This window comes from Magallana gigas, chromosome 1 (assembly GCF_963853765.1).
Source record: "Magallana gigas chromosome 1, xbMagGiga1.1, whole genome shotgun sequence".
NCBI lineage: Eukaryota > Metazoa > Mollusca > Bivalvia > Ostreida > Ostreidae > Magallana > Magallana gigas.
Window position 1 is genome coordinate 75,410,162 of NC_088853.1, and position 21,732 is coordinate 75,431,893.

Sequence of the window (21,732 nt, forward strand, 5' to 3'; positions counted from 1 at the left end):
GGTTCCTGACCAGCAGTGTTTAAGGTCAGTACCCGCTATATAGTAGTGTTTTACTTACATTTTTATTACTTATCATATATATATATTACCTCCACATTGTAAACCCCCCCCCCCCCATTTTGTGTATATACAATGTACATGTAATTAGATCTGTGGGGGTGTGCACTATCATATACACATTATTGATACAGAGATTGTCATAATATTATCACCACCCTATAGCTATAAGATGCAACAATAATGAGAGTTAACCCCCAACCAACCCCTCTGTATAAATAGATCTATGTGTGATCACACAGTATGGACAGATATCATGTACCCACCTCTAATACAGAAATCTTCATTAATTTTCACCTGTAAAAGTAATAATTAGAGGTTTTGAGACCACCCCTGTCTGTAGATAAACCTTAGTTGGTGGAGAGACTTTATAAAACTGGGTACACAGGTAACAATCTCACCTGTATCAAATCATCCGGTGTAACACTGGACAAACATTCAGCTCCTTTGTGTACCTGTGCTGTGTACCTTTAATGTTACATACCTGTATTATCTAGCTCTGTTAATTACCTGTGTATAAGCGCCATAGCTTTAGGTATTTGCTGTAGGTAAAAACTTCAAAGGTTTTTTGCAATCTTGCAGTCATTTTCCACATGATGTTGATATAACTGTTAGTGGTTGATATCTGTGGCTTGTTGTTCAAGAGACTGTTCTTAGCTTTATGATCATGTGGTCATCAATCATCAAGCCAAGTCATTAACACCCCCACCCCCTCTCCATCACCCCCTCCCCCGCTCCCTCCCCCGCTCCCTCTCCCCCACCCCTTCTCCCCCATAAAAAAGGTAATATTTTAAAATTCTGTAAGTGTGACTGATTAATAAAGAAATAGGACAAAAATGGTCATGATAATTAATACCTTCTCAAATTGGTGTACAAACCATTATAACAAAACAGACTGTGTGAGAGATAAAGATGAGAATTGTACATTATTGACTCAGAGTTAAATGGGAAACACCCAGTGCCTGTTAAGTCCACTAAAGCTTATATATAAGGCTAAACATTAGACAGAGTGGCTGACTGTTAGGCCACGGGCATTTAAAGCAATTAGTGAATTAATGAACAGTGAATTACAACTAATTATAATGACATTAACAAATAGCGATAATGAGGTTTAATTGCTATAGTGTAATGTATCTACAGGTGGAATTTCACACCTGATGACAGGTGTTATTGAGCAAAGTTACCTTGTTTTGTGTAAACAATAAAACACAAGATCCTTCCACAATGTTTACATAATGTTTACATGAGCCAGCGTTTCCTATTGTTTAACTGATCTGTGTAGACTATTCTGCTAGTACATTCTATTATCGATGTTAACAAAACATCGCTCACAGCTTTTAAGCAGGTTCGTGTGCCAAACGATGTGGATGTATACCTGTAAACTGTGCACACCTGTAATTAGTACCACTCAGTGACCTATATTGGATTATAACACCCATCAGGATACCTGGATTTTTACCTGTGTTCAGATTTTTATTTGGATGCCTCCATTTTTTTGGTGGTACCTTAATTGACACAAATATTTTACCACTCGGTGACCTATATTGGATTGTTGTCTGGATTTTTATTGTGATGCCACCAATTTATTTGTGATACCTTCAGAGACTTATATTTTGCCTGCCATAAAACAGTGAGTTGTCCCCCTTCTTGTCGTCGTCATTGACCTGAAGTGTAGTTTAGTCAGCTGATGGTCAACATGTTATCAATGTTATTAAAATTTATTGAGATTTTTGGGCATAAAATATCATTTATTAGTAAAGAAAATCCTGGAATGTAGTTTAGGCGGATAATGGTCCAGCCGTGCATTGGTACCCATGTGAACTACCTCAGAGTTTTATGAGATTTTTGGCCATAAAATATCAATAATGTAAGAAAAATCCTTATATTTTAATATGCAAAAAAAAAAGGTTTTCTAATATTTTTTTTAGCAAACTCTTCTATGAGGGAGATTGGTTTAGTTTTAAAATGGCCCCTGACCATCCAGCCACCTTAATTGTCTACCTGTGATGTTCACCTGTAATGTTCACCTGACTCCCCTTGGAGCTGTAGGATTTCGTTTCTGTGTGTTGACATGATGTTAACTCTTTTTAAGACTTCCTGAGTCACTCTCCTCTCATTCGTTCATTAACGATGAATTAAATCTGCTTAATTAAGACAAAGTAGATTTGTTTATTGCTATAAGACCCTCCGTGTGTCGCCTGGTATACAAATGTAGAGGGCCTTGTTTTGTCTGGGTCAGTCTTTTCAATCAATATTTTCAAGGAATCCAACTTGTTTATTGGAAACACAGTCATTTGTTACATGAGCGCTATGAATAAACAATTTATTCAATTCAGAGTCAAGTTATTACCAACAGATGTTGTATCGGTTTATCAAGGAGAGGCTATATATATAGATTATGCCTGTTTTCCATTCCATATTGAATAAAAATATGGTTAATATATTAAATGTATGACAGTTGTTTTGTACAGTACAAATATTATGATATTAAAACTTTGCCCAGGATATATAAAATAAAATTAAATATATTGTAATGCATATATGTGTATTATATTATAAATTTCAATAACATTTAATTTTGAAATTTTGAAATTTATAGATGACCCCATGCTCAGATTATGAAGTAATGGAAATGCTATTTTGATATGTATGCATATTATGTAGTAATAATTTATTATTAATAGTACATACAAATGCATACAATAAATAAATGTACTTTATAATAATTTGAGAGCTGTAAGTCCATTAAGTTCCACACATTGCTTTGTTTCTATTATAATTGTTCTCTCTGACCAAATACAAGATAAAAGAGAGGGTGGGAAGGGGGGGGGGGGTGGTCAGGTGATTGGAGTGAATTGAACAGGTTATGGATTGGATTATTACGATCTGTATATTAATGTTAACAGTGAAATCGACAGAGAGTTAGGGGGGGGGGGGGGGGGCTACGTATTCTCCATAATTATAATTGGATTATTACGATCTGTATATTATTGTAAACAGCTAATCTCGGGCAGAAGCTGACAGAGAATTAAGCCATTGGGGAAGCTATTCTCCACTATACAACAACAAAAATGAACAGATTTCAAAGACTCCATTGTCAATGTATGAAAAAAAGTATTTAAATGTGTCAAAAGTTTTGCAGTAGTGATTTAAAGATCTACAGTGATAAACTATGAGGCCAGAAAACTATCTCCATTTAAAGCTCAATTTGCGGGTGATATTATATAATCGGACATAGAGAGTTTCATTCCCTGATGTACAGATATCTCTAGATGTGTATTAGGGCAGACAAAAGCCCCCAAGTCACCGAGGATGTGACAAAAGAAAGCCAGTTTTGAATCGGTCCCCATGGAATTCAATCAGGCATATTACCTGTGCACAGGTACAAAAGAATTGAGGAGAAAACGAGGAATTTTAAGTTTAAGAAATGAACATCGAGTGACTCTGTAAAACTGGACTTGGGGGTTAATGTGGTAAAGACCGGAAACAGGGTTTGTAAATTGTGACTGTGTCAGTGTGAAGTACACAGTGCAGTGTCTCAATTTGCAATTGAGATGTAAATAATACAGTGTCTGTGATCTCTAACATAGTACATTCAGTGACTATGTGAATATGTGGAACTATGAACAGTGTGTACAATAAATGTAATGTACAATACAGGGTTTAAGAGGAAGTGACATGGAGACATGGGATATACAGAGGTATAGATATATATTATATTCTGTACAATGGGGACTGCTCGAGATCTGGTGTGAGATTGTGTCTGGTCGGTACTATATGGCCGCCCCGGGACTGTTAGGTACTGTGTATACCCGGTCGGTACTATATATGTATGGTTTAGGGAAATGTAGGGGTTAAGGGTCAAGAGAAATACAGGCAATGTCATCATTACTAGAAACTGTCCATAGGTATGTGGTGGACAGTTGGGTGGGTGGGGGGTGGGGGGGGGGGGTGATGCCAAGGGGTTATGGAGGGGGGGAAGGGGGAGAGGCAAAGATAAGAGAAAACTCACGTGAGAAAGTTTGCGCCTGTTTTCTGCTTGTATACTGATGTTAAGTCAATGTGACATCATCGTAAGTCACATTGGAATTAAGGAGGAAGGAAGCTTTAGGCGTTTAAATGACTTTTAAAAATATTGGAAAATAATATGATCTTAGAACTTTGCTTATACATCATGCAGCTAATTTTGCTTCTTTTGGAAGAAGGATATCTATTTATGGTAACTTTACTAAATGTATATGGATTTGATAAAGTTCTGTGAAATTGTAGGTAGAGGGATCCTACTCGCCCACCCCACCCCCACCCTTACCCCACCTCACTCCCCCAGCCCACTCCCCCACCCCCCAGCCCACCCACAATTTTCCACCTGACCTTCTAGATGTAAGCATGATTTTATAATATTATTTCAGTAGATAATTACCAAACTTTACTTTTACAATTGTTTTATTCATCCAATGCAAGTTTGATGTCCATTGCTTAAATTCTTATAATCTTTGATGACATGACAATTGAGGTGTCATGGGAAATTACTACGCTGTCCACTGCATTCCTTAAATTTTGGCAGTTACTGTTGTAGAATTGTCAATGTCAAGATGTGTCTGTCTCTCCAATCTGCCAATCAATGATATTTGTCTGTTCATCCATCTGTCTATCATTTCCATCTCTATTTATCTACCTGTGATCTATATTTGTCTGTCCATCCATTGTTCTATTTATGGGGGACAAAATGATCATTATCATAACTATAAATAATGACATTTTTAATCGATTATTGAAATCTACCGTATTTTTCGGGGCATATGTCGATGTGGGGCATAGGCCGAATTGCTCATTTTTAGACAAAATTCAAGAAAAATCCTTAGACTAGCCTAATTGGGGGATAAGCCGATTTGCAATCAATGATTACTATAGTGAAAGTATGACCGCTGATTAAAAAAGTCACCGTATTAAGTATATACTTTCAGAATATCGATGTAGAAAGTCAAAAGAGTAATTAAAGTTATTAAATTTGCTTAACATATATATTTTAAGCAATTTTTAAAAATTAATCTGTGTTTTGTGGCTGTTTGGTCTCTTCCGTATTCGTCGGTGTATCGTTGTGTATCATAATTTTACATAGTGTAAATTTAATTGCAACACCAACCTCCGTGGTTCTGTCTGGTAGAACTAAGTATAATATTTTACCAAACCTTTTATATTTTATTAATAACTTATTGCTAAATCTCATTTAATCAAGTTATACTTTGAAAGCTACTTGTAAATACGGGGTATGGCGTCCATTAGCTCAACACGTGGTTTCATATTCAAATAGAGTTATCACCCGTAATCGCTATGAATGAGAAAACGAAATACCAAACATAAAATATTTAATTTGTGTTCTTTCCATTAATTAATTAAATAGTGACTTGTCGTTATGCAGAGAAGTTGTCATGTTAAAAACACGGTTAATGCAATGAAGTGTAACGGTGTACACTAGGCTACGTGCCCCTAGGCTGTGTTTTAGTCACGGGTTTCACACCTTTGTATATACACACGACACCAGAATACCGTTATTTCATCCAACAGAAAATTAATTGTAAAAACACATAGCATTTGATTTATTCTACACCCAAGACCAGTGATTCCTACGAACGCAGACATGAAGAATTCACCAAAATTCTGTCATATTACATTCTACCCGGTTTCGTTTTCTTTTTTACTACGCAATAATAGTTTCCAGGGTTCATACACGAACGTGGAAAAAAATTCTTTTGATTGGGATTGTAAAGAAATACCTTGTACAGTACTGTACATTTTATTACTCACGATGTCATTACAAAAATTATCAACGGGACAACTATCGAACAATAGTTCAAACGGATGAAAAAAAACCAACCCTCATAATAAATTGCTACAACAGTACAACGGATAAAAACAGTGGATTTTATATTTTACTGTTAAATTTTTTTAACTTTGAGTCTAAGAATAGCCAATCCCGGGGGATAGGCCGGGGCTCGCTCATCGGAGGAAAAAAATACCGGCCTATGCCCCGAAAAATACGGTAAATTGATTCACTGGTATATATTATATTTACATTCAGTGTACATTTCATCTTATGTTTGCATTGGAAATCTGCAACGCTCAGTTTCCTATGAATACACTTTGCTAATTTATGCGCCATGAGCACAAATATGAACGTCACCACATGTTTTCAGTATATTTATTTTTGTAAGATTAAATGAAACATACTACCTAAGGTAAACTAATTTGATAATTATGTACTTTTGAAAATATTCGTTGAATTATATCTACTATTCAATAAAAAAGATTTTTCTTTACAAAATTTCTGGCACTTTACTTTTAGTCGCAGAAGCAAATTAAATAAGATGTTAATATGGCTGTTCCATGTATGTTTCATGTCCCTGACTGAGAGTGTATATAATGGTTTTGTAGCAACGATACTGCATATATTTCATACAAATAGACGTCAATATGAATATATTAGATATAAGCATTGATTTCATCTTCATGACTTCAGGGTATGTTTAATGATGTGTTAAATGCTAAACTTACATTGAAAACTAAAAAAACGAGGTTGTTCATCGGAGGATTTAAGTTGAAATAAGATAGAACTCACAAAATAAAGTCATTCAATCAAAAATCAATTAAATCTTGGAACTTTCATTTAAAGCATTTTTTTTTTTTTGAGATATATCTTGACTTCACCTGCAGTTAAAAACATATTCACTATAGCTGTAAATTCATAAATTCATTATGTCAGAATTTGTAACTGATCTACTGTGCCTACAATAAAAAAAAACCATATACAGGTACTGAAATACCAGTTGCATGAGAAAAATAATATATTTTTGAAATCCAATTCCAGATATGATTCAATTAATATAAACGAAACATTTCTACAACAATATTATTGATTTTTCTACAACAATATTATTGATTTTTCTACAACAATATTATTGATTTTTGATATTGATGTTTGTGTTCATACCAGATTTAGTAAATCAGTTGCATTTCTTATTTATAAAACTGACTTTGTGTCGTTGTATTTTACAGATTATTTGCGCTGGATCAATCTTTGGTGATTCATGAATATGGAGAGGAGTTACTCCCCTTGCTGTTCAGAGAGTACCATTATTGAAGCATATCCAGAATTTTCTCTCTTTCCAAAACATTTAGAACTTATGTCTAAAATTGATGAAGAAATGGGAGCCAAAGGGACCAAAGAGAGAAGCAGTGGTGCATTGCCAGAGGGAGAGACCCGGGGTCAGTCTGTGGTAGGTGGTGGTGCATTACCAGAGGGAGAACCCTGGGGTCAGTCTGTGGTAGGCGGTGGTGAAGCAGTGGAGTCCAATAGAGAAGGTGGGGAACAGGCAGGCGGAGATGTGGATATTTTTGTCCTGGATATCGGGGGAGAAAAAGGAAGCAGTTCCACAGAGAGAGAAAGGACTGAAGGAGGGGAATATTTAGTTCAGTTTCAGTCGGACAATGATCAGAGATTTCAGTCGGAGAGCGATCAGAGAGTTCAGTCTGACAATGATCAGAGAGTTCAGTCGGACAATGATCAGAGAGTTCAGTCGGACAATGATCAGAGAGTTCAGTTGGACAATGATCAGAGATTTCAGTCGGACAGCGATCAGAGATTTCAGTCGGACAGCGATCAGAGATTTCAGTCGGACAATGATCAGAGATTTCAGTCGGACAGCGATCAGAGATTTCAGTCGGACAGCGATCAGAGATTTCAGTCAGACAATGATCAGAGATTTCCGTCGGACAGCGATCAAAGCTTCCATTTTGCGAACAAATTAAAAGCTGACAATAAAAGAGATAGACTCAAAATCAGTGTCCAGAGGGAAATGGTTGAGCAAGAATCTCGGGGGACAGATGTCCATAGATGTATGAGTCAGGAGGAATGTAGCGAGTCTCTCGCCTGCAGTGATGTTGGTTGTTTGGAAAAAGACTCCAGTGATTTAAGGGAATGCCAAATGTCTGCCGTAAATAGTAGAAATGTGTCTTATTCAAGCTCAAAACCAGATTGTTCAGGTTCAAAATCATTCGGTTCATGTTCAAAACCAAACGATGTGTTCAAAAATAATAATAATCACACAGACAGTCTTTGTTCTTGTAAAATTTGTACAGAAAAAGTAGATAGAGATGTAATTTCAAATATAGACACTGGATCAGAACCAAATGTTATAGTAGATGCGGGAGGTTCAGACCACAAATGTTCAGCATGTGAACAACAAAACTCTACAGAAAAGGAGAAAAACGGTGAACCAATGAAGTGTTCACATGATGAACCTTTAACTAGTTCAGACATTTGTTCACAGTGTGGGAACAGAGCAACAGTTTTGATGTTTGACGAAGTTTTCTGTGAGAAATGTCACAAAGAATTAGAACTGAACATGTCTGAGGCCTGTTCACTGGACTCGAGTTGTTCAAACCCACAGACTGGTTCATGTTCAAATGAAACAGATTCTGGTATGATACAAGGCTCTGGAATGGGTCACCTAACAGTGAATAACTCTGATGTAACACACAGTAATGGCTCCGTCGACTATACCCAACATCATGGTTCTTGTGATTACCAAGGTTTGAAAAATAGTGATGAACTTTGCATTGGTCATGGATCAGAATCCCATGGATTTAGTTACAACGACAAAGAGACCCCTACAGCTATGGGATCTATTCCAAATGATATCGACCACCAAATGGAATTCATGGATGTTGACCCTTTTGTGGATGAGAATGTTCCCGGATGTGAAGATTTTGTGGATGTGTTTGCGGATGAAACGGAGAAGTTGGATAAAACTGTGGAGGCCAACACAATTATCCAAGCATCGGACGATGTGCAGTGGGAGGGAAACTTTATGTGTACCTGTGAGGAGTGTCTGAAGGGTCTGCGGATTGAGCGGATTGTCACCGCGGATAAATCCACCATGTGTCCAGATGATCCACCTTATGTGTTGATGTGTGAGATTTGTGAGGAGTAAGTGAAGACTCTTTACCAGGTGGATGAATCCACAAGGCTTTTCTATAGATAACTAAAGGAGAGAGAGAGAGAGAGAGAGAGAGAGAGAGAGAGAGATGTATGTACCTAGTACAGGACAGAAAGAAATTATGAGAAAGAATTAAAGTAGGTCGTTAGGATGATGAGAAAGTAGGTGTGATTAAATGTAAGAATAAGTGAATGGTTGAAAGGAGAAAGAATTAAAAGAGGTCGTTAGGATGATGAGAAAGTAGGTGTGATTAAATGTAAGAATAAGTGAATGGTTGAAAGGAGAAAGAATTAAAAGAGGTCGTTAGGATGATGAGAAAGTAGGTGTGATTAAATGTAAGAATAAGTGAATGGTTGAAAGGAGAAAGAATTAAAATAGGTCGTTAGGATGATGAGAAAGTAGGTGTGATTAAATGTAAGAATAAGTGAATGGTTGAAAGGAGAAAGAATTAAAAGAGGTCGTTAGGATGATGAGAAAGTAGGTGTGATTAAATGTAAGAATAAGTGAATGGTTGAAAGGAGAAAGAATTAAAAGAGGTCGTTAGGATGATGAGAAAGTAGGTGTGATTAAATGTAAGAATAAGTGAATGGTTGAAAGGTAAGAAAGAACAAAAGCAATAAATATCTAGAAAAAACACCTAAAGAATGATGTATCAGGTAGCCAGAAGATTACACAGTAAGTACATCAGGCAGAACAAAACTGATATACTGTAAATTCCTTACATTTCGTGAGTACTTAATTCGACGATCCCGCTGGTTTGTATCAATTCGTGAGAATATAAAATCGTGAATGTGGATTTTTTCTCCTATTTTTCTTATATTTTTCAACTCTCAGAAAATAATGACGAGATTTTGAAATCCGCAAAAGATGCTTCTTGCGATTTAACGCTGATATTAATTCCTTGCGTTTAATTAGGAATCTACAGTACATGTCGACCAACACACAAATTGGTCAAAGAACGATGCTTTCTTTTAGAACAGTATTGACAGGCATGGTTTGTTTTAAGGGCAATATTAGAAGACTAATAATTAGATTTCAAATGTAAAATTGTTGTTTTAATGGACGATGTTGGCAGGTACTTTTGGTTTGCTATTAGGGTAATTTTCACAGACTTCTGAATTGTTTTCTGTAGATTACTTGAAAACCAGCTCCAAAAGACGGAGAAGGATACCAAAAAGAAAGAGGACAAACTGAAGAGGGAGATCCGAGACCTGAAACATGAGAACGAGGCCGCACAGAAAGTTATCAACCAGGTAAGATGATACACGATACATTGGTTGGTAAGATGATATGCGATACATGGTACATTGAATGGTAAGATGATATGCGATACATGGTACATTGAATGGTAAGATGATATGCAATACATGATACATTGAATGGTAAGATGATATGCGATACATGGTACATTGAATGGTAAGATGATATGCGATACATGGTACATTGATTGGTAAGATGATATGCAATACATGGTACATTGAATGGTAAGATGATATGCAATACATGGTACACTGAATGGTAAGATGATATGCAATACATGGTACACTGAATGGTAAGATGATATGCGATACATGGTACATTGAATGGTAAGATGATATGCGATACATGGTACATTGAATGGTTAGATGATACACAATACACAGTAAAGTGATTGGTAAGATTAAACATGATACACAATACACTGAATTTTTATCAGAACTATGCACAGAGATAGAAGGTCTTTGTTTTATGTTATTCGGCAGTGAAGGCAGCAATCAACCATGTTAGATGATGATACATGATGATACATGATACACACTTTACTGAATAGCCCAAACTTCACTCCAACCACTTAAGATATAAATGATTGTATATTATATGGTAGTGTTGTCTCTTAATTCATCTGTTAAAATATGAACAAATAAGATATTATTAACCCACAGGATGGAGACACATAACTCTGATAATATTACCACTGGGTTTGGCTGATGGGAATCCTATGTTTCTCTTTGCAGAATAATTTTAAGTTAATTAGAGCTCTCCAAGGGAGTCCTATATGTTTCTGTTTGTAGAATAGTTTTAAGTTATTTTGATTTATTAGACTCTCTCTGTCACCGGTTTGTTTGGTTCACTTTCTTCTTTTTTTTCATTTGACAGTACAACAGCATCACCAGAGTATGTACCGCAGTAGTGTTACTATTTATAGCACAGAGTTTCTCTTTATAGCGCAGTGTTACTATTTATAGCACAGAGTTACTATTTATAGCTCAGTGTTACTATTTATAACACTAGTTACTATTTATAGCTCAGTGTGACTATATATAGCACTGTTTTTTACTGACTGCATTGTGTTTTGTATGCCTACTGACTTTGAGGGAAGGGTAGCTATTAATGAGTCTCTAATCATATAAACAGTCCTCTTGGAATTGAAGAAAAGTTTTTTTTAAATTGAAAGTTTCAATTATTATCTTTGAATTAAAGAAAAGTCTATTTTTTTATTGAAAGTTTCAAATATTATCTCAGACAGAGAGAAAACATTCATTTAAACATTCTTAAGAGCAAGATTTAGTAACAGACACTGAATGTTCATAAATAGCTTTATTTGATATTTTTGATATAATTTTAAGTGACAAAAAAAACCCAGCTGACTTTCTTTCAATGGAATTCTGAACATTTGAAAGTCTGTAAATGTGAATGGTTCAAATGATTAAGTTTGCCACATTTTTATCTCCTTTTGTTTTCATGTCATAAGCTGATAGGTTAAAAGCAAACCAGAAGCAAATTAATCAAAGTGTTAAAAAGTATTAACTTAAAAAAAGATCCATTCTGTCAGTATGGTATAAAATGGGTATACATGCTCAAACCAGGGCTGTCATGTTGTTTAAAGACTATGATCTTAAACTTCAAACTCTAAAATATCAGGGTTAAGGTCAGGTTATATCTTGACCTTTACCGTGCAAATATCTCAACATTGACCCATTGAAATGTGCCCTTTGATTTGTTATATATGTTTTTGTTCAGCATGTATCATATACAAATGCATATATTTTTGCTGCATACTTACATAATCATTACTTACAATATGCCATTAAATGTATATAATCAAGACTACATAATGTTATTAGCTGAAGGAAATTCACAGTAATTGCAGGCTCACTGTGTAGAATTGGAAGGGGTCTCCGCTAGTTGCATATGTCGTTAACATGAGAGAGAGAGACAGACAGACAGACAGACAGACATATTGAAAGAAATGAGAAACAGAAAAGGGATGTATAAAGTCATGGATAAAGAGAGAAAAAAAGATAAAATCAGAGGCAGAAAAGGAGGATGCAGGAGAGACAAACACAGAAAAGTGGATAAAAAAGAGAGAGAGACAAATAATGACAAGTGAATCAATGAAATACAAGTTTAAGGCAAAGAAATATACCACACAAAAGTGGTAATACAAAAAAATTCATATACAGAAAGTTTGATAAAGGGAAGGGGTAACAGATAACAAAAGGACAAGGATTGAGAGAGGGGATTGGGGGATTGGAGACTAACACATTTTGGATAGAGAAAAAGAGAGAGAGAGAGAGAGAGAGAGAGAGAGAGAGAGAGAGAGAGAGAGAGAGAGAGAGAGAGAGAGAGAGAGAGAGAGAGAGAGAGAGAGAGAGAGAGAGAGAGGGTTATGGAAGATTACGACGGATTAACTAACATGGAGAGTGTCACCAGAGAGTTTAACCTCTGCTTGTCTTCTAGTTACCTTGTTAAGCTTGTCAGAGACCCGGATCTTCAATATTCAGTTTATTTAATCTGTTAATCGGAGACTCCCCTGACGTTTACACCTTCACAATTAGTTATATGGTCCTCTTTTAGATGACAGCTTCACATTGCTATTGTTGAGAGAAAAGATAGCAAATTTTATTTCTTATTATGGTCTGACACCACACTGTACTGTGGTTTCATCAATATTCGTTGAATACCAATTTTCGTGGATTTCATTGTTAAGTTTGATCCACGAAATTAAATGTTCATTGAAGTTCAATTTCAACTAACATTTTGTATTGATGGGATCATTGGCCATGAAATTACGTATCCTTGAAACTGTGGTTTTCCGAAAATCCACGAAAATTGATACCCATGAAAATTAATGAATCCACAGTATAATGTATTAACAAAAATGGATGTAAGAGTCGGAGAAGTCTCCACTTACTTTACTAGTGTTTATCATATTAACCACTCTGCACTATCTGGTTTGGAGATGACCCCTTATATTCTGTTTGATATTTAGTTTGGACATGATCCCTACATCCTGATTGATTTTGGTTTAAATGATTATGCTCCCTTTTTTCTTTTTGATTTTTTGTTTGGGGATGTTCCCGACTTCCAGTTTTGAATTTGATTATTATAGTATAAGTTGATTGGTTTTTTATGCATATTACGAAAAAAAAAGTCTTTAAGTTGTTAAAAATTTGATGTTCATAGATTGGAATTGAACAATAACTGTTAAAGTAAGCTGCCTTTGAATTATACGAATTGTGCGAAAAGTCAAAATTCCCAGCTTTTGAATTTATACGGTTATAGCCATGTGCATTGATTTATTATTTATATGCATGATTACTACACTGAAAATAACAGTCAGCAAAATTTACTGGATTATAGTTTGAAGACAAAAATGAAATTGTTCATAAATTACTACATAAAACAAATATTTTACAATTTCGATGAAATTTACATTCCACATGAGCACTGATTACCAGTGTATTTATTTTTACATAAGATAATGTAAGACTTAGTAGTTCTCCCCTCAGTTTGATAATAATGATGCCTCCCTTTACCACTTGTAGAATCTACAGCTTGGACCTGAGGCGAAGATCGAGGCCACGATGCAGCACGAGATCACTCGATTGACGTCCGAGAACCTGGTGAGTACAGTAGATAAAGGTCACGATGCAACACGAGATAACTCGCGACGTCCGAGAAACTGGTGAGTACAATAGATAAAGGTCACGATGCAGCACGAGATCACTCGCCTAGGTCGAGAATCTGGTGAGTACAATAGATAAAGGTCACGATGCAACACGAGATAACTCGCCTGACGTCCGAGAAACTGGTGAGTACAATAGATAAAGGTCACGATGCAGCACGAGATCACTCGCCTAGGTCGAGAATCTGGTGAGTACAATAGATAAAGGTCATGATATAACTCGCCTGATGTCCGAGAATCTGGTGAGTACAATATATAACGGTCACTGACAATGCAACACGAGATAACTCGCCTGACGTCTGAGAATCTGGTGAGTACAATAGATAAAGGTCCCAATTCAACACGAGATAACTCGATTGACGTCCGAGAATCTGGTGAGTACTGTACAGTAGAACTCGAAGTGCTTGAGCACAGGGTTCTCAATGTTGATATTGATGCAAAAGGGCTATGATAATTTTTTATTATAAAATTAAACCTTCATTCCCAAAACTAAATATTGACTGCAGCTTTTATTAATTTTTGTAATGTAATTCATTATATACCAATCATTTAATTGTGATTAGTGAAGTTAATTTAGAAAGCCTACAGACAATTGAAATATGTTACATCAGTCCTGCTAAATACATGTACATCATTCTTTATAACAAGGGTCTGTCACAGAATCACTTTACAAGCTCAGTGGTCAAAATATCCTAAAATAAGTTTTTCTTAAATGATTTAATTTTTTTAGGACTTGAGGGAAAAGGCCGATAAACAATCGGACCAAATCCGCAAGCTGAAGAAAATGTTGAAGGTGTATGCCAAGAAACTGAAGGATGGAGACGGTGAGTCATGCTGCAACTCTTGACCTTTAGTTTTGAGGTCATTGCTGACAATCAATGACTTAGTTATGACCTTTGACCTAGAGTCCTTTTTGACCTTGAATTGTTATTGTCAGCTAGAGATGGATGGAAGAGTCATATTGACTCAAGATGCTTTGAAGATACAGTTGTTTGTAGATAAAGTTCCTTGCTGGTCTATTTTTATTTCAGTTAAAATTGGCCTTTGAAATAGGTTTTCTGTGCAAGTCAATATCAAATAAATAATGCCCCTTTCTACTGGCCAAAAGTTTTTTTAAAACTTTTACTCAGCAATGGAAATGAATAAATTATTTTTCAATTTATAGAAAATTCATGACATTTTATCCTAGTATGTCCATGTATTGCTAACACTGACCAAAAATACAACATTTTATTTAAAATTTATCTTAACAAAAGGAAAAAAGTCAAATTTATGAAATTAAGACTGGATTTCTGACTGACTGTTTGTTACCATGGTTACAGTAGCTGAGATTGAGGCTGAGTTAGAGAGAGACGACAAACAGAAGAAGTCGGACGATGGGGTCGCCACCGTGAAACACCTCGACCGGACGTACATGGGAATGTTAGAATACAAGAAGGAGGATGAGGCTCAACTCATAAAGTGTCTGATCTTGGGTGAGTGGACTCATCATGTATTTGATCATGGGTGAGTGGAAAACTCATCAAGTGTTTGATCATGGGTGAGTGGAAAATTCATCAAGTGTTTGATCATGGGTGAGTGGAAAATTCATCAAGTGTTTGATCATGGGTGAGTGGAAAATTCATCAAGTGTTTGATCATGGGTGAGTGGAAAACTCATCAAGTTTCTGATCATGGGTGAGTGGAAAATAAAAAAAATAAAAAATTAAATCAAAAATATTCTTTTCAATGCCAGAATGCAGAGAGATGGAGAGAGAGAGAGAGAAAGAAAGAAATAGTTTTCATGTTACAATAACAAATGATATATTAAACACTACATATAAATGACAGTGAGTTTGTGAGTACCAAATGAATATTGTCAACAAGGATTTGAATTCATATAACATTTAAAACAAAATAAGTTATAAGTGTCAATAAAGGATCTCCCATGATAGCAGTGGTATATGATATTTATACAACTCATCCCCTCTTCAAGAATCATGAATAGAAAACACACTTCTTATTGGATAAAATTCATACACCATAACAAATCATGAAAGAATTCTTACTAATGTATTGTCACATATATGATCAATGTTCTCCTCAACATTTTTATTTGTAGACCTAAAGCCAAAATTAGCACAGGGTTTGTTGCCGGGACTTCCATCATATCTCCTCTTCATGTGTGTACGACACACGGACTACATCAACGACGATGAAAAAGTCCGAACACTGCTGACCAATACAATCAATGGCATCAAAAAGTGTGTCAAGGTAATCAAAAAGTAGGTCAAGGTAATCAGAAAGAAGATCAAGTTAATCAGAAAGTAGGTCAAGGTTATCAGAAAGGGGGTCAATATTATTAGAAAGTTGGTCAAGGTAATAAAAAAGTAAATCAAGGTTATCAGAAAGTGGCTCAAGTTAATCAGGAAGTGGGTCAAGGTTATCAGAAAGTAGGTGAAGGTTATGTTATAATCACAGATTAATGTCAAGGTAATTAGATGGTGTTACATTGCATAGCTGAATTGTTACTGTAAATTCTCTTTAAAAACATGGTATCTTCACTGGCCTTTAATTTTTTGAGATCCACAAGTCCACAATATCTTCATTTTTGATAACCTTTGTAAACTTTGTTATCAAAAACATAATTATATGATTAGTGATTTTTTTTTAAAAGAAGATGTGCTAAAAGAAATTCATTATTTATCATGTAATAATGTGAAACAGAGTAGATTATGTGAGTTTGGATAGTTATATTTTATAGTGCACTTAAAAACATCATCATTGTCATTGAAATGTTTTGTTCAATCTCTCTTAACAGAAGCACAGTAAAGAATTGGATCGAGTCATTATGTGGCTGGCCAACACCTGCCGTCTCCTTCATACTCTGAAACAGTACAGTGGTGAAAAGGTGAGACTTACTGCCATAGAATGAATGAATGAAGGAGAGAGAGAGAGAGAGAGAGAGAGAGAGAGAGAGTTAAGCAGAAAGAGTACGAGAGAGAAATATGATAGTGTCAAACAGAAAGTCAAATAGGGAGAGAGAGAGAGAGAGAGAGAGAGAGAGAGAGAGAGAGAGAAAGAGAGTTAAGCAGTAAAAGTATGAGAAAGAAATATGATCATGTTAAACAGTCAAAGAGAGAGAGAGAGAGGTTGAGTACAATATCACCAATGTTTTGTAGGCGTTCCAATCTGAGAACACGCCGCGACAGAACGAGCACTGTCTGAGGAACTTTGACCTGTCTGAGTACAGACAGGTGTTCAGTGACCTGGCCGTGTGGATCTACCAGACCATGATCAAATACATGGAGGAAGTCATACAGCCCATGGTTGGTAAGTCTGTCTGTCTGGCTGTGTCTGTCTGTCTGTCTGTCTTTATGTGTCTGTCTATTTGTCTGTGTCCATCTGTCTGTATATCTGTCTCTGTGTCCGAGGAACTAATTCACATTTCTATTGTAGTTTCACCTTTCTTTAAAACCTGAAGGATTATCTCATAGAAATTCTATAACTGTTTCTGATTATCTTATAGAAATTCTATAACTGTTTCTGATCATTTGACCTCTGTATTGTAGTGTCGGCTCTACTGGAACATGAGGCGATTGCTGGTCTGACGGCGAGTAAACCGGCGGGGATGAGGGGGAGGAGCAGTAGCTCGGCTCATGAGGAGGAGGGACGTGAGTTCTCACTGGACTCGCTCGTCAAAGCCGTGAGTTTGTTGAGTTTTTTGAGTCAACTGGAAATGTTTCCTTATGATTTTTGACTCGTTAAAGCTGCAGGTTTGTTAAAATTTGCTGAGTCTACTTAATAATTTCTCTAATTATTCATAAAAGATACACGTTTATTGAGTTCATTAATTTTGTCCCCTCTTTTGCACTACACATAAAATCTTATTGGGATTTACCAAGTTCATTTTATCCTCTGAAATTTTTTTGTTTATTTCTGGACGTGCAAGTGAAAACTAAAATATTTTTGAATTCATTGACTATGTCACTGTAAATGTTTTCATATCTTTATGAAATTAATGTTGAAACCTGCAAGCCATAGTATATTAATTATTCATTAATGGTAACATGAATTTATAATTTTAATTAAAATTTTCAATGACATTATTGAAAATGAGTACATTTATATAGAGTGCATTCACAGACTCGTTTAGGTATACATTGGCATGAATTCAGTAATGCTTCATGTACAATACTGTGTTGTCTTTACATCTGTATATTGGAGTGAATATAGTGTATACTAAAGTGAATTCAATAACTTCCAGAAGTTTTACGTACAGTTCACATTACTGCATTTGTTGTCTTTTCTTCAGCTGAACAAGTACGTCCAGATTCTATCCCAGCACGCCGTGGACCCGGAACTGGTGAAGCAGGTCTTTAGACAGGTAACCATGGTTACACACATCAAACTCTGAAATCTATTTGACATTACTTACACGAAACTGAGACTGAACTCTTCTGTGTGTGGAGGTACATTTAGTTATATTCGTCGTCATGTTTTTCAGTTATACTACTATATTGGGTCCAATGCCCTGAACAATCTTCTTCTGAGAAAAGATATGTGTAACTGGTCCAAAGGCATGCAGATCAGGTGAGTGCAGGTGTAAAATACAGGTATTCTACAGGTGTGTAGACGAGGTAAATCAACAAGATTTGTATAGGTTAACACTACAGGTGAAGCAACAGCGCCTGTTGTAGATTCCTTATACTTCACAAGCATTTATAGCTGTTTCACATTAAATTTAATAAAGATTGTAAGTCCTTAACTTTCTAGTGACTTCATTTAGTCAACAACAGTCAGAAAAAAGGGAGAATTTTTCTTGGTTTGATAAGAATAGTATAATTGGTTAGGGTGGTGCATTTAGATCTTTTGTAGTTCAAACACAGTAGGTTGTATCATACATTTTCTCATCTACGTAATCATTATACTACTGTGCACTTGATTTCATAAATATTTTTGGGTATCAATTTTCATGGATTCAAAGAAAATCACAGTTTCAAGGAAATGTAAATTCGTGGCCAATGATCCTTTCAAGACAAAATGTTAGTAGAAACTGCACTTCTGAATCAATGAACATTAAATAATGTGGATCAACTTGACAACAAAATCCATGAATATTGATGAAACCACAGTATTGTTTTGTGATCACCTTTCAGCCTATCAAAAAGCGTGTTACAAACAATTGAAATATTTATTCATAACAAAGTCTTCCTAATTGACCAGGTACAACTTGAGTCACCTGGAGCAGTGGTTGAGAGACAACAAGCTGAACGAGTCTGGGGCTCAGTCCACGCTCGAGCCAATCACCCAGGCGTCGCAGCTCCTACAGGCTCGCAAGTCAGATGCCGACGTAGACAGCATCTGTGAGATGTGTTCAAAACTCACAACCCCACAGGTATAGTACAAAACTTACAACCCCACTAGTCAAAACTCACAACCCCACTAGTCAAAACTCACAACCCCACAGGTATAGTACAAACTCACAACCCCACAGGTATAGTACAAACTCACAACCCCACAGGTATAGTTTAAACTTTATGATTCCACAGTAACAGTCCCCGGTATTTTCACTTTTCATTTTCTGTTTTATAAAGTGTCAGTAACAGCTCAATTCAGACCTTTATGTAGACTGTTCTGATGACTTTGTCTTTTGTTGTTACAGATTGTGAAGATCCTGAACCTTTACACCCCCGTGGACGAGTTCGAGGAGCGAGTTCCAATCAGCTTTATCCGTAAAATTCAGGAGCGATTAAAATCAGTGAAGCGTGAGGAGGGGGAGGACAATACACTTCTGATGGACACCAAGTTCACCTTCCCTGTGACCTTCCCCTTTAACCCGTCCAGTGTAACGCTGGACTCGATAGATATACCCGAGTCTCTACACCTCGACTTTCTGACTCGAGTCTAATGTTAACATATATTAGGTTTATATTATAAGAATTACTGGACTCGATAGATTTAACCGAGTCTCTACACTAAGACTTCCTGACTCGGGTCTAATGTTAACATATATTAGGTTTATATTATAAGAATTACTGGACTTGATAGATTTAACCAAGCCTCTACACCTCGACTTTCTGACTCGGGTCTAATGTTAACATATATTAGGTTTATATTATAAGAATTACTGGACTTGATAGATTTACCCGAGTCTCTACAGTTAGACTTATGACTCTGGTCTCATGAACGCTGTGTTAGGTTTATATTATTGTCTACACTATAGTTCTAATGTCTCTACACCTTGACTTCCTGACTCGGGTCTAATGTTAACATATGGTAGGTTTATATAATTGTAAGTACTGGACTCGATAGGTATACCCGAGTCTCTACACCTTGAGTTCCTGACTCGAGTCTAATGTTAACATGTGTTAAGTTTATACCATTGCCTACTGTATCATAACCAAGTCCATACGCTTGATTTCCTGACAAGGATGTAAATACCAACCTGACAAGAATGTAAATACCACCCTGACAAAGATGTAAATTTCCACCCTTGTTATGGTATATTTCAATATCTACTGTAAAGTTTCAAAACCTGATCATTGTCTGGGAGTCTCTGCATCTGGAGAATGTAATGTCTCTGTATTATAATTCCTGGACAGTATCAACATTCCCGATCCTTTACATCGTGACGTAGGTGTAATGTCCGCCGTACTAATGTTTATAAGATCGTCTCCTGTATAGTTGTGTGTGGTAGGGATTAATACCATTGTCTCCTGTATAGCTCTGTGTGGTAGGGATTAGAATTTGTGCTTGTATGATCATCACACGATTCCGGACTAGGGGTATGTTTATATGTAGTCAGTTTTAATACTGTTATTTAATTCTGTTCCTCTAATATTGCTTCATTGCTTAGCCCACTGAACCGACTTAATAGTTATGTACATGATTCACACTTTTTTTGTAAGAGTTATTTACATTGTTATATTTAACAGTTATTTACATTGTTTAAAATAACAGTTATTTACATTGTTATATTTAACAGTTATTTACATTGTTATAAATAACAGTTATTTGCATTGTTATTTGTAACAGTTATTTACAGTGTTATGAATAACATTTATAGTTGATTTTAGTAAGGTTTACGACCTTGATCTATTTGACATCCCACCTAAATGTATCATCTAATGAATTAGGTTCTAGGGCATACACAGGTCTGTGCAATGACTTTGATGTGTTTGACATTCCACTATTTATCACGTGACTGGGACTGCTGTTTCAGACATTCCATGCTAAAAATTTATCATTTAGTTTTTTGAATTGATTACGTTTAAGAATCAAGAATCAGGAAAAAAATTGAAGCCTGTTAGGGTTATAAAGTCACAAGGGTCAATAGTTCATGACCTTTGTGTCTTATATCATACAACAGGAGCATGATGCACTTAGAAATGTGTTTGTCTGTTACAGACATTTTTATTACTTCTCGTAGACACCAAATGACCTACAAACCAATAGCTAGCTTATCTGTTAAGTATCGTCAAGTTGTGTAGTGGAGGCATGTTGACACACTATATATGGTAATGTTGACATTTATACATTGTTTATTACTGTTTCTGCACAAAGCATTACTTTAGAATAACACATGCTCTTATTCCGTGTGACGTCATTCACTTCAAGGCATTTATAAGTTATTTATAAGCTATGTATAAGTTATTGTTTTTTTATCAGGCACTGGTTTAGGAGGAGGACTGTGTTTTGTGTATAATGGACTGTGATAGCATGTAATGTGAAATACATAGAACTGAATTTA

The 21,732-nt window shown here is 35.8% G+C and overlaps 1 protein-coding gene across 10 annotated transcripts in view; it reads left to right on the forward strand.

Annotated features, from left to right (window-relative positions):
• Positions 1–21,732, forward strand: part of LOC105330929 (unconventional myosin-Va) — a 69,534-nt gene extending 47,802 nt beyond the window's left edge. For 8 of the 10 annotated variants that reach the window (XM_066075733.1, XM_066075751.1, XM_066075772.1 and 5 more), the window contains 13 exons: positions 10,186–10,306; positions 11,190–11,207; positions 13,862–13,939; positions 14,732–14,825; positions 15,324–15,476; positions 16,102–16,253; positions 16,801–16,890; positions 17,162–17,312; positions 17,552–17,685; positions 18,295–18,366; positions 18,487–18,572; positions 19,206–19,377; positions 19,645–21,732. In XM_066075733.1, the coding sequence (XP_065931805.1) occupies positions 10,186–10,306; positions 11,190–11,207; positions 13,862–13,939; positions 14,732–14,825; positions 15,324–15,476; positions 16,102–16,253; positions 16,801–16,890; positions 17,162–17,312; positions 17,552–17,685; positions 18,295–18,366; positions 18,487–18,572; positions 19,206–19,377; positions 19,645–19,890 (1,567 nt within the window). In that variant the 3' untranslated portion in view covers positions 19,891–21,732. The remainder of the gene's footprint in view (positions 1–10,185; positions 10,307–11,189; positions 11,208–13,861; positions 13,940–14,731; positions 14,826–15,323; positions 15,477–16,101; positions 16,254–16,800; positions 16,891–17,161; positions 17,313–17,551; positions 17,686–18,294; positions 18,367–18,486; positions 18,573–19,205; positions 19,378–19,644) is intronic. The other 2 variants (XM_066075734.1, XM_066075785.1) reach the window with 1 other exon arrangement.